Raw genomic sequence first — 14,746 nt, 5'->3', positions numbered from 1 at the left:
TTGTGTTGCAGATTTTACATGTTTCAGTAAGTGCATGCTAATGTAAAACCTGTCATTCTAGTAAATTTCTAAGTCTATAAGAGCGATATTTAAAACATGTTCCTGATTTTGAGCCTTTGTCCCTCATTCTTTTTTTTGTCTTTGTCTGTTATAATTAGAGGCTGATAGCTCTGACTATTGTTGTGATATTGCATTGTCCAAAGCTAGTGAACCTTCCCTGTAAAGATCATTTACCTCCATTTTCAACAGGGGGCAGCAAGATCAGCTGAAAAATATTCATCAGGCAGGATATTCTTTATTAGGCTATTGGTACATGTGTACAAGAAAGATGAATATGATTTATTTACTAATTGTTTTAAAATGCTGGACATGCTGACATAAATGGCTATTACTGTATGATAACAAACAAGTTCTTTTTCCTGCTATTTAGTAAATAAATTGCTGGCGCACACTGCATTATGATGGGTGGGATGCAGCTTTTTATCCTGTTTGTACTGCATTTCCAGAGTTGTTTTAGTTATTAGGAAGCAATGCTAAAAATACTGTCCACCCTTTAATACTTGATACCTATTATATAATACTGAAAAAATATATTTCCTTGCTTTTGAAGTTGATTTGTTACACTGCACAGTCTCTAACAGTTTGCATGTTATTAAAATAGTTTTAGGAGTAAGCTTGTTATGTTTTTTTCTCATTCAGAGTAGTGAACACTAAGGAGGTTTAAGCAAATAGGACAGGATTTTAAAATAAATGATACAAAATGCTGAGATTTCCTTTTCATATAGAGTTGATTTGATTTTGAATATATCTGTATGTCACAGAATCATGAAGAAGATGCAACTAGAAATCTAATCTGTTTGTTTCAATAAATCATGGTGGTATAAATCATGGTGGTCTCCTTAAAATGTCTCTGTTTTTATTTTATTTTATTTTTATTTTATTTTATTTTATTTTAGGAAACTGGCAACTGAGTGACTGTATATAAATATGAGGTGGAAGTGATGTTAGTAGGTTAGGAAAAGTAGGTGATTCCTGCATCAAAGTAATCACATCAAAAACAACTAGGGCATGCTGTCCTTCAGGGAAAAAAAAAAATTATCCCCATAAAATATTCAAAATTTCAAAACAATGGTGCAGTAGTGCAGCAGTTTGCATTGCCACCTTACAGCAAGAAGTTCTCCGATTTGATTCTCGGCTTGGTTGCCTTTTGTGCAGAGTCTGCATATCCACCCTGCATTTGCGCGGGTTTCCTCCAGGTGATCCACATTCCAAAGACATGCCTCTGGAGCTTTTCTCCCTGGGGCTCTGCTGAAAATAGTCTCTGTCCCAGTCGGACATTCCCAAACAAATGATAAATAAATAAATAAATATGTATCAAATTCTTCCTTTAAACTGTTACAACGTAACTTATTGCTTGCAGTAAATATATCCATCCGGGGACCTCCATCTCAGTGAATCAAGCATTTTCCGTATGTTTCTACTTAACGTTCATATTACTCTCCAATTGTTGTGACCATGGATCTTTGTTGTGAGTATAAATTGTAACATGAATTTATCATATGAGGCCTTATAAAAAATAAATTAAATCATCTTGGAGTGAACTGAACTACACTTTTGTGCATCTCTTATTCTTTTGGTTAACATCTTCAGAATACGCCACAATTTCATACCTTGCTTTTTTAGTTGTTGTCATAGGGAGGTACAGTGTTCCTTTCTAGACCTTAGTCAACTGCAATATATTTTCATAATTAACAACAATTTCCTAGATTTTATGGATCTCAATACACAACCAATTTATTTATAGCTGTTAATGCCGATGTTATTTATATGATCACTGAAAGGCAAAGAATAGTATAGCAAGACTCCATGGTCTTTGAAGAACGATACCCATTCTTAATTGTTTCTACTTACGTAATAAGTTGTATCGACCTGGTTTGGTGCCATATGTCATAAGTTCGCTCTTCTTAGTATTTTATTTTTCTTAGACAAACACACTGTCCAGCATTTGTTGCAGATGATGAGAATCATCATCTGATAACACAAGTTTTCCAAACTTTTTAGAGATAGTTAGACAGTTTTGAGTGCTAACTCAAAACTGACTCCTGTGGCATAATTTGGCTTAATGCTTTCCATTCCGTTTCTAATTCTCTTTCCTTCTAAGCATCAGTATTTTTCAAACATCCAGTTGGAAATCCAATTAGTTGAGGAGAAGATAAACTAAGGCTTTCATGTTCTTTACCAACAGCATGAAAAGTGTTTCAGAAATCTGTATATTTAAATTGCCTTCCTGGTGCACAGCAATAGCCCTGTAAATGACATTATAGTAAAACTAGATGTATGTACTCACCACTCCTCTCTTATAATAGTGACCCTGAATGATGTTTTTATCCATCGGTTCATTTAATTGTAAAACTGGATTTTTATTAATTTTCTGAGCAGGCAGTTGGCTGAAGGGTCCATAAATGTTCAGGCCGTGTTTATTTCCTTTCTTCTTTACATGGATTTAACTGTAAATTTTCCATTCTGAAGTGGTGTTGCATTCTCTGAAACTTTTACAAAATAACATTGATAAGACTGATGATTTACTTATAGTAAAAAGCTTAACAGGATACCTTACTTCTTTTGGCTTGTAGTGATTCACATTACCCTTAGCAGTTGGTAGATTTTGGATATGCACTATGTGGACAGACTATTAACTGCCAAGGCTAACATGAAGCAAAGACACGCTAATTTTTGGAATGTAAAGTAGGTATAGCTATAGACTACTATGCAGATCAGTTGTGCATGGTGCACCTCATTGCACAAGTGTAGGCGGCTGTCTGCACAACAGATATTGCTAATTACATTAATCAAACATTATTTGGAGAGGTTAGGTGGCGAGGAGAAAAATATGGCTCAAGATATCTTCGTCTATACAATGCACAGTTAATCATGGCTGCACAATTAGCAGTGGCATGCAAATGCGAGCAATTTATAATACAGAAAAGCAGGGAAAGCAAAAAAAATCAAATGAGCAAACTGTGTAGTAGCAAAAAGACACTCTTCAAAGATTTTACAACGTCAGAAGCCTTCAAATGCCTAAGTTCTTTCTCTGCTCTCACTAGGGTTAAGTGAGTACTAAATTTCAGCAAAATATCACCAGAAAGCACACAATTATTGGTATAAACTTAGTAAGAACAGAAAATGTACTTATCCCAGGTCTTGTAGGGCTGGTAGTTTAGTCAAATCTAATGGAAAATCATCACAATCAGTAGCTTTGCAGCTAAGCTTGTAGCATCTTGTAGCAAATTAGTTCAAGACTGCACAGGCACAGGCAATTTAAAACAACAATGAAAAGCTGAAAAAGCTGAACAAATTCAAACAAGCACATTTGCCAATAGCAATATAACATACTTTAAGGTTATATAGCAATCAGAGGCATTGAAACAGCTACATTCTTTCGCCACCCTTATTAGAGTTAAACCAACAGGAAATCTCAACTAGATTACTAATAATCACCCAAAATTTCACTGCTGTTGCAGTACACTATAAGAACACAAAATGGACTTATCACAGAATTAGTAGGGCTAGTATTTTAGTCAAATCTGGTGGAGAATTGTCACAATCCATACCGTTGTAGCTAAGAGTGTAGCAGTATGTAACAAATGAGCTCTGGACTGTGCAAATGAAGGCAATTTATAACAACAAAGAGAAGATGAAAAAGCCATAAAAATTAAAGCAAACACACTGGCCAATAGCAAAACAGCACTCTTCAAGATTATATAGCAATCAAATGCCTAGAAATGGTTAAATTATTTCTCTTCACTCACTAGAGTTAAACCAGTTGAAAATCCTTATGAATTCAGAACTAATCCAAAAAATGTCGAGTCAATGGATCAAAATCAGGAAAAGTTTTTAAATATCACTCCAATTCACTTAAAATGTTAACAGGACAACAGGTTCTGCATCAATGTGCATTTTCTTTATAATAAGAGGTTTGAAAACTTCAATGTCTAGCATTATTGACTGCTTGCAATCTTTAGCAATTTACCAGAAAATCAAAACTGTTATGAGGGACAGGGCAAAATCAATGACATTGTGCAAAATCCAGCCATTTATGAGGTACACCAGGCAGAAATGAAATGCTGCACTAGTAGAAGGTAAAACAGTTTTAGAAAGCTGTTAGAAACTTCAATCTGCCATACACTCTGTAAATGTGGCATTGTGAAGTTCGAACAGCTTTTACAAGCTCTTTTACTTGTTGCTGTTTACTAGTCTGCAATGTCTGCTGTTATGTTAGCCCCTGGTGTGAGACCTGATCTGAACAACACTTGGGCTGTCCTAACAAGCTTTTGTTAAGCATCATAGGTTCATAGGTTCATAGGTTTATACTAGGCTATCTGCCCTAAGGCATTTATAAGCCTAGCCCAAATTATTGTGGCTTACGCCACCCCTTATATGAAAAAATACTGTGCCCATTAGTTTGTTGTGCCTCTGTCCAGCAGTGACACAGAGATGATTCCCGGGGTAAACCTACGATCTCCCATCCACAAGTCTAGATTTCTCTTGAACAGAGTCAGCGAGGTGCTCTGCCTCACATGGACCGGGATTTTATTCCACAGCATAGGGAGTCTCTGAGTGATAAATCTATCCCTCCAGCACGCCCCTATTTATATCCGTGCTAAGGTTTAAGTCGCTTGCTCTAGTGGTTTTGGTGGATTTGGATTTTTGAGGTGGAGCATGTCCATTAATTCGGGTTGGACATGGCCTTGTATGTCAGGCACATGTCACCTCTGAGCAGACGGTATGCGACTGAATAGAGCTGGAGTTTCTTCAATCTGGCAGCATATGACAGATTTTGGAGTCCCTTTATCCTTTTGGTGAGGAACTTTTGGGGTCTCTCCAATTGCTGCAGATGTCGGGTGAGATACATCCCGAATGGGGCATTGTACTCGATCATTGGTCTGATAAGTGAAGAGTACAGGGGAACAATGACCTCACTAGATCTGGATGTGAATCCCTTCATGATCAGGTGGGCAATGTAGAAGGTCTTTCTAACCACTTTAGCAATGTGAGTGTCAAAAGAAAGGCCACTGTCAACCTGGGTCCCCAGGTCCCTGATAACCTCTTCTGTGCTTAGTGGATTGCCACCTATATGGTAGCTTGGGGTTACCTTGTTTTTCCCAAAGGGTATGACTATACATTTTTGGCGTTTAACTTCAGGCCATGGCTCTGGCACCAGCTATCTGTTTCCGTGAGTCCCTTCTGAAGGATATCCGTGTCCGATGCACTTTCCACTATGGCACCCAGTTTGCAGTCGCCTGCAAACTTTGTCAGCCAAAGTCCTCCCATGTTGGCCTGTACTTCTGAGAAGTAGATGCCAAACAATAGGGGCCAAGGACCGAGCCCTGTGGGACACCACTTGTGACCGGCTTGGAGTCTGACACAGCGCCAGCAACTCTAACCCTGTGGGTTCTGTCCTTAAGCCAGTTTGCAACCCATCTTGTGACATATGGGTTTACATTTAAGCTGGTAGTTTTTCTACAATACCCGAGTGGGGTATTGTGTCGAAAGCCTTTGCAAGGTCAAGGTAGGCTGTATGGACTGCCTTTCCTCATCAATGGCCTTGGTGACTGTTTCAAGAAGTCAACCAAGTTCAAAAGGCATGATCTTCCCTTGACAAAGCCAAACTGGGTCGGGTCCAATGTCTGCAAGTCCCCTATATCTTTGTTTATGAGCTCCATTATGATCCTCTCCATAGCTTTGCAGACTAGACTTGTTAAGCTTATGGGGCGGTAATTACCAGGGTCCATAGAGGCACCGCCTTTGTGGAGTGGGACCACAGTTGCCGTACGCCACTCCTTGGGCACGTATCCTGTGGTAAGGCTGAGATTAAACAGCTGCCTTATGTGCGGGTTTAATTCCTCATTTAGCTCGTGTAGCACGCAGCCGGGGACACCATCCGTCCCATTGATGCTGTGTTTTAGCTTTAGAGAGAGCAGCTTTCACCTGCGCATTTGAGATGTCCGGGAGGCTACACTCGGCTGGGATAGTTATCTCTCCTTTAGGGGAGGGGGTGAAGTTTGCACTGAACCTGTCTGCCAGTATGTTGGCAATGTCTGTGGGTTCAGTGATTTTTGTATCATTTTGGACTAATTCTGAGCATATCTGGGAGTTTCCACCCAGGTTCCTAACATAGCTGAAAAAGGCCTTATGATTGTCCTTTGAATCCATGGCAATTTTTCTCTCAAAATTGGCCTTAGTTGATTTTATGAGTGCTCGTATTTTTTACTAATAATGATCAGGGGTGACTTCCCTTTTATGGATTTTGTTCTATCATGTAATAGCTTTCTCCTCTTATTGTAAAGTTTGTTAATGGCTGGGGTCCACCAGACTGGACGTTTGCCCTTTGTGGAAAGAGTCTTGGTTTTATTTGGGATTGCCTGATCCATGCAGTCCTGGAGGTGTTCATAGAAGGCATTTGTAAGGGCTTCCGCAGCTTAGGTTGTGGTTTCCACTGGCTCAGGGGCCTTGAAGGATACCACACCAGTCTTGAGTAGTGTGAAGTTTGCTTTAGAGAAGTTCTTCACTATGGTCTTTTTGCTTGGGGTGGGGCGGGATGTGGATTTCCAGTGAGATTAGTTTATGATCAGATCTCACCAATGAGGGATATACTTCCGTGTGGAGCATTTTGTCCCCATGTTTGTGACAATGAGATCTAGTATATTTTCTCCTCTCGTGGGAACAGTGACTAGCTGTTCCATGGCATTTGAATTTATGAACTCCAGGAACCGTTGGGCTAGAAAGTTAGGGCTTGAGTAATGTTCCCAGTCTATATTCGGGTAGTTGAAGTCACCCAATATGATGGTGTTTGAGATACATTTATACCCTCCAGTGTCTTCAGGAAGGCTGTGTGGGGTTCCTGAGTTTGAGAGGGTGGCCTGTAGCATGCTACAATTTGTAGAGCAGTTTTGCCTATGGTTAGTTGCACCTGGATGGTTTCCAAGCTTGTGCGTTGCCACCAACCTGGAGGTGTGAGTATCCTTTATGAATATGGATACACCCCTCCTTTTGTGGTGTGGTCCGGGTTTTGGGGCCGGAACGCATGATATGAGGTAAAACCTAATAGTGCCGGGTGCTCTCAGGAGCCTTGAACCAGGTTTCAGTTACAGCACAGACATCGATGTTCTCCATACTGAGAAGGGCCTCGAGTGCGTGCATTTTGAGATTTAGACTTCTGGCATTGAGCAGCATTACCCTCAGTTTCTTCCCATTTTTGTTTTCTAGGGTGGTAGGTTTAGAATTTGAGCCTTGCCTAAAAAGGCACTATGGGGTGGTAAGAGCCTTAGCCAATATCCGGAATCCCAGGGTGACAGGTGCAAGCCGTCCCTCGAAGCAGCGTGGCTTGTCAAGCATGTCATCCCAGGCAGACAGACACTGGATCCCCTTTGAATGACACCAGACATTAAGCCAATTGTTAAAGCTGATCATCTTGTCTCTATATTGTGGCATCATTCTTGGTGAAGGAAGGATACTGCTCAGGGTTAGGGTCATACCTGCCTGGGCTACATAATCAGAGAGCTCCTCTATGTCTCTTTTCATGTAGTCCAGGGAGGTACGCCTCAGGTCGTTCACACCAGCATGGACAATGACTCTGTCATATTTGTACTTGCCACGGAGTGACCCGAAGTGCTTGTGTTATCTGACGAATTCTAGCGCCCGATAGGCAGCTTACTGTGACCCTCTCCTTGTTCAGCCTGGTGAGTGGGACGTCAGTGTGGCTGACTATGGAGTCACCTATGACAAGTATGTTTGGTGTTGTATTTGGCCTTAAGGGCTGTGACTGCTTTGCACACTGCTTTTGTGGTTTATGTGTTGCTTGTGGGGTGCCTTGAGGTAGCAGTTGTTTGGGTGTCTGCTTTGGAGGCCTCTGCTGTTTAGGTAAATTTTACTCAGAGCCTCCGAGTATGTCTTTGTGTGTTTATGTGTTTGATTCAGTGGAGTGGTAGCATTATGTGAGGCTGGTTTTGTGGTGTGTGTAGTTGCCTTCTCCTCCTGTCTGGTCTTGCCAGTCCTGAGTTGAGAGCTCAGCCTCCAGTTTGGCTAAATAGCTGCATCTCTCAAGTATTTGTGTTATGTGGGAGGAGGAGAGGGTTGTCTGTGTACATGAGGCAGTTATAACATTGCCTCAAGATTCCCAGATTCACCAGCTGGACCGGAGAGGAGATTGACAACTGACCTTTGGACATGCTAGAATAATATTGGGAAATCCTTAATTGAAAACAAGGGCCAGTGGGGAGTGAGGGTGTAGTGCTTTTAATTTTTAGTGCTGACTTATATAATTGCTTTAGTGAGCAAGTGCCAGGTAACTTGAGTGCAATGTGTTACAAGTAACTAAATGCAAAACGACAAACAGTAACTTTCTTTCAAGTGAAACAAGGAAATAAGTACAGTAAGCAATGCAGATATCACTAGTGATCCACAGAAGCTGAGAAGTTGCGTATTAGGTGGAATTAGCTTCCAGGAAATAACAAGCAAACAAACAACAAGCATATAAACAAAGCTAGATTCAGTAGGCCTGGATCTAGTCTATGCTAGAGCAAACAAGGTGAACCAATTTCAGTAAGATACAGTTCAAATATTCAGGCACTATAAACCTTTAACCAGAAAATTCCCAGCTCAGAAGGGCAGAGTCCAGCCTCTTCTCCCACAAGAGTGCAGACCACGAACCTTCTTAATGTAAAATAACTGGCCTGAAGCCCAAGTGCCTAAACCAGAACTAATACACTTGGACACTGGGCTCTCAATCAGCAGTTCCCAACTTAGAAGGATGAAAGCTACCTGTCCTGCCACCACAGTGCTTGCCACAAACCTTCCTAATGTAAAACAACTGTTCTGAAGCCCAAGTGCTTAATCCAAAAGACTTGAATGATAGCTACACTTTAATCAAGTTACAACCAAGCAGTAATAAATACCATTGAATACTTTAGAGAATGTCTGGATTAGTGCTCAAGTTAAGGCTGGGTCTCACTCTGTGGCTTAACAAGTTTATTTTTCTCCAGACTTCAGAGCGTAATAACAATGCTCCATGTATTACATGGTTTTTAGGTGTGGTATCAGTAACAGTTACATATACATACAGAGGATCAGAGAGTGTTCAATAAGGAAGCACAGTCTCGTAAGCATTTTATATTCTTGAGAACATAGTGACTGAATGATGGCGTGCTGATGGTGACTAAATAGTGAATATAGGTCTCTCTTGTTTTATTTCCAGTGAGTACCTTCACAGGTACTTCAGTTTTCCAGGTTCATTGTATATTTATTCAACCATTTATTTTTTGATAGCTGCATTATCATTTTATAATCATGGAGGGCAGTGGAGGCTGGACCATATCCATAGCCCAGCAATCAAAAGATGTATGTAAGGCAGACAACTAATTGTGAATGGAATGCTCCACTTAAAGAAATCCTAATTCCTCCAAGCTACATGCTCTGGGGGCCTAAACCTTGTCACCACAATAAACAGAACATGCTGGAGGGGTAGATTCCTGTCCCAGAGACTTCCCATACTCTAGAACAAACTACCTATCTATATCAAACAAAGATCCTCATTAGCACTCTTCAAGAAAAATCTTGATGATTGGATGGGAAATAGGAAATTCACCCTGGGGATTACCTCTGTAGCTCTGCTCAACAGGGGCACAGGAAAATAATTTTCTTGGGTGGTGAAAGCCAGTACATTTTTGGCTAGGCTTGTATAGGCCCTAGGTCTGATAGCCTAGTACCTACCTATGCACCTATCAACCTATGAACATTGGTCAGTCATAGGATTCACATGCAAATTCATACACACAACACAGCCATATAACTATAAGCCATTTTGATGATCATCAATTTATCTGTTTACATTATTTCTGGGGATGATAGGGCAAAATGCCTGGTGAACACCCACACAGACAGAGAGAGGACACACGTATGCCACATATAAGTCATGTTACACAGGAAATGCACTAGGAAACCAAGCACCATGAGGCCACAATGCTGACTGCAGCGCCAACGATTTCACCATACATAGCTCAATCACTTTCCTTAAATTGCAAATCCTAATAAAGCGGATGGCCTACATTGCATAGCCTGCATCTTACTTCTAACCTAGGACAGATGAAGTGAGAAAAACTTCTAAATGAGTAACCAAATAACATATGGAAACATGCCAGCAACTAATATTATCAAGCATTTTTCCTTTGAATATCACCAGAAATCTGAAGCAAAGTTCAGCAAATTTACGACTTCAAGCCAACTGCAGTGCACTACAAAACAGGTTTATATTACCTGTCATGTTATCATGAAGCAACTTCTGTATGAACAGAAAACTGCGATCATGTTTGCAACATTTTATTCAACGTCTGATAGCATTGGAAAATAAAACTCTAAAACCCTCGCTGAGTTATGCACCAGTGCTGGAGGCATGGAACTGAACAGCCATTTGGAGACATCATAAAAATGCACCTCAGATATACAAAGCTGCACAAAATGAACTCTGAAAATGCATTTTTCCATATATTCAGCAAGAAACTGTCCATAAATTCAATCCATAGACAATGGAGCCACATTGTTCAACTCAGGCTGATGAAATCTGGTGGCAACAATTGGTTGGGGGGTGCCATGTGTACCTGAGATACAATGAACCTGTAGAGAATGTTGCTGTTTAATACTAACAAATCTCAAAGTTTACATCCAAAATGTTATAGCTCAGTGGTTCGAAAATGCTGGAAATATGACAGGGTCCCAGAATAGCTGTATTGCTATCTTCCAGTAGCTAGCACCTCGTGCAGTCTGTTACTGTGGGACAAGTTGTCAGGTAAAGCTAGCAATTTGTAAAATCTGTCAGAAAACAACATGGATGGTATGTTAAATGCTTTTAAAAATGTGAAGTGTTTTTTTTTTCAAATAGGTGAAGTTTTTTTTTCAAATATTCAGTCAAATACTCGAAACATGTAAAACTGACACTTTAAACTGTGATCATATAACAAATAAGACTTAGCCAAAAAAAACACACTAGAAAAATATGCTCTGTGAAACAAACTGGATAGAGAAATAGAAAACATTTGAATATTTCCATGAGTTACATGACTCATAAATAGATTATTTGCTATAAAAAAGATAAAAAAACTGATATGTAAAAGTCATCACAGATGCCGAAGGATTATGGAAATCTATTAAACATCTAGTTTTATAGTGTTATTAATGCATTCCACTCACCAAAGTACCTGCTTGACTTTATCAAAGTACTTGGAGTATTTCAAAAAATTAAACATGCCAATCAAAAAGTGAATCATGTCTTTAAAGAGACGTCTCACTAAAATTATCCCTGAACATTCTCCAACATTTTTAAAGAAATGGCAATATTGGGCAAAGTGCATTATAAAAATTATATACATATATATATATATGTAAATAAATATAAATAAATATAAATAAAGATGTCAAATAATCCTGACAAAGATACAACAAGGTCAATATCTACACACACACATATATATATATATATATATATATATATATATATAAGAAAGCATGCATGCAATTGTCTCTGTAAAAAAGTCAAACAAATAACAAATTGTACCATAAGCCCAACCGTCAGATGTTTTTTCTTCCTGCCTCACTACTCCACATCTCCACTTGTTTTTGCTATCACATTACTTCTATCCCTTTTGCCTTTTCCTCACTTTCATATTGATCCTATTACCTCTTGTTCTCCACTATTTCTACTATATCCTTATCTAACATTCATCTCTATATATTAATCTGTATCATATCTGCTATCATCTACTATCCCTTTCACACAATAGAAATCTGAAATCTGCAAGATACCACTCTACACCTAAAACATCTTCACCACTCTTTCTTGCCTTTTACTGATAATTTCCATTTTACATGCCTATATACTGATAATTCTAGCATTACACGCAGAAAGTACATATGTATATATGTAAATAAATATAAATAAAGATGCCAAATAATCCTGGCAAAGATACAACAAGGTCAATATCTACACACACACACACACACACATATATATATATATATATATATATATATATATATATATATATATATATATATATTTATACTGAGGACTGTATTACAAATGCTTAATAATCACCTGATTTCTTTCACTGTTAGTCAAGTTTTCCCTTGACATTTTGACATCATCTATATAATGTTCAATTTATATATTCCACTGTTTCTATATTTTTAACTGAACTATTGTATTACATTGTATCACAGTTTGTATGTTATTGTAGAATATAGAGTTTTTCTCCCCAGGCCTCGGCTGAAAATGGGTTACCCACCCAGTCGGACTTTCCCAGTAACCAAATGTCAAATAAAATAAAAATGTTAAATAAATAAGACCAGCAAATAATGGCAATAACAGACAAAGTGTGTGATAAAGAAGATTTAGACATTTTACATATCTGCGAATGCTAAATTACACGGAGCTAAGAGAGATGCAAAATCCTGAGGCATACAGTGAAAGGAAAAATCCATTCAATTACTGCAACAGTTTATTTCCAAACTCTGTAGCAGATCATTGGTTGAATAAACTTCACAGAACATCTACAATGCTGCGTTACATTGCCTTTAAATGCCTCTTCATAATGAAAGTTAATTATGCAGAATTAACAAGTAAATGATCAGGAAAATTAAAACATCTTTGGTGATGCATTACTGTCATAATCTGCTTTTGCATAAGAGTTGAGATGTTGAAAACAGCAAGGGAAGATTCACTATCCAGACCTTATGTGTACAAATAGCAAACAGCGCTAACTATCATCCTTATGTGTACAAATAGCAAACAGCGCTATCATCCTTATGTGTGCAAATAGCAAACAGCGCTAACTATCATGAAAATGGACCTATAAATAGCAAAGTAATAGGACACACTTAATGGCTTACTGATTCTGTACTTCCACTGAGATGACAGTATTGATTATTCTGCAGTCACTGACATATTTGATAGTAAATATCAAGGGCATGTTGTTTTTAAACATATTTTCTTAAACATAGGATGTATCAAATGTTCTCATACAGTTTGTAGACTCCAGTCATTTTAGAATAATGGGGCTTTTGGCTACTATAATTAAGGTGTCGAATCTGCTAATCTGTAGTCATTGGATGTGTATTTCATTCCTTTTGTGATGGAGACATATTCTCAGAAACATGTTTCACTTCCAAACCATCTGTGGATTCTTTTTTCCAGAAGGATGTTACAACTACTGCAGTGAATATTAGCAATCCACTTGGCTCTTCCAGCATTTAGAGTATGTTAGTTTGGGAGCAGAGTCTTCAGGCAGTTGTGTGTCTTCAGACATTTCATACCCAGGCTATAACAATACAAATGACTAATGTTTCATTAAAGCCAGAATTGTTTTTAATGTAAGGTTGCTGTATGTAGTCACATACAGCACTACAATTATGACTCATATGATCAACAGAGCAGACATTGCAATGCAAGAAAATGTTCCTTAGATTGACTTCTCCTCAGGAATTTGTATATTCCAAGCCATAAAAACAATGTTACTGTCTCTCCTAACATTAAAAATTATGCTGTGATAAATCCAAGACAATTATATAAGGTTACAACAGATGCACAATCACAAAGTGCATATTGGGCACCGGCTTCCTTCTATTGTGTGGATGAGAACATTTGCAGAAGACTATACAGATGGAATATTTCCTTTATCCAATTTGTATTACAAGCCATAACACTTGGCATTGATGCCTTTTCCAAGAAAGTGAGGCCAGTCATTAGAAAAATCAAACTGGTCTAAATGAAAGACACTTCATCTTGTGACTAAATAACTGCGCAGGATGCAGCTTTTAGTTGAGTTCTTCAACTCCTGTATAACCTTGCTGCTTAAGTGCTATTAACTCTGTTTTTATTTTTCATTTGCTTCATAATTTGTTGTTGTGCTGAGATCCTATTTCGGGTGGAATGTTAATTTTTTAGTACCATAATTAATTTACTCTGCTTCACCTGTATTGGTAAAATGTGCAATTGCATTTTTGTGTTTTGTGCAATGTAGTTTTTTGCTTATATACACTGCACAGCTTCCATTTGCTTGTTGCTGAAGTTTTTTTTCTCTCCTTAATGAAGCTTGAGATGGAGAACAGGACTGCTCAGCACATTACTGTTAGTGCAAAGGGAACTGCACCACAAATGGTCAATTTATTGATATCTCTAATACCCCGTACAAGCTGCTTACTGCCCAGCCTAAAAGAACACTGCAGAAACTTGTCATGCCTTGCCTCTTCGAACTTTGATGTAGTGAAAAACATACCCTTACTCTGGATGCAGTTTAAAATTCTGCCCCAGCTCCTCATATTGGCACTTGTTCAGAGTGAGGCTACATCCCTCTTCTGGAAAATTCTGGATCCACCACTGACTTACATATTTTGTTCTTGACAAAACAATGTGGACCACAGATAAGGCCAGAGTAAGAACTCTGTTTATTCTAGTCTTCCTTTGAAGAAGCCCAGAATATGCTTCAAATGTTTGCAGTTCACTAGAGTTCCTGACACTGGATGGTGAAAAGCTTCACACTGCTTGGTCAAATCAAGGGGAATACGCGCACTTCTACATTGTGATTTTGTTGTGGATAAGTCATGCAGAGAAGGTCTGTTAACAAGAAAAAGTCAATATTTAACATGGAGGCAAATAGGTATATTTATCTTCTTCATTTACTGGCAGCCAGCTAGCCCA

The 14,746-nt window shown here is 38.6% G+C and overlaps 1 protein-coding gene across 11 annotated transcripts in view; it reads right to left on the bottom strand.

Annotated features, from left to right (window-relative positions):
* Nucleotides 1–14,746, bottom strand: part of LOC122791844 — a 2,266,858-nt gene that overhangs the window by 609,062 nt on the left and 1,643,050 nt on the right. For 2 of the 11 annotated variants that reach the window (XM_044059809.1, XM_044059808.1), the window contains exon 2: nucleotides 2,348–2,549. The exons of the other annotated variants lie outside the window; for them this stretch is intronic. In XM_044059809.1, the coding sequence (XP_043915744.1) occupies nucleotides 2,348–2,392 (45 nt within the window). In that variant the 5' untranslated portion in view covers nucleotides 2,393–2,549. The remainder of the gene's footprint in view (nucleotides 1–2,347; nucleotides 2,550–14,746) is intronic. 11 annotated transcript variants of the gene reach the window in all.

The sequence above is a fragment of the Protopterus annectens genome, chromosome 17.part0 (genome assembly GCF_019279795.1).
Source record: "Protopterus annectens isolate FY-2018-M chromosome 17.part0, PAN1.0, whole genome shotgun sequence".
In the NCBI taxonomy this organism is placed as follows: domain Eukaryota; kingdom Metazoa; phylum Chordata; order Ceratodontiformes; family Protopteridae; genus Protopterus; species Protopterus annectens.
Note: the sequence above shows the minus strand (reverse complement) of the source record. Positions and strands in the feature narration are given on the sequence as shown.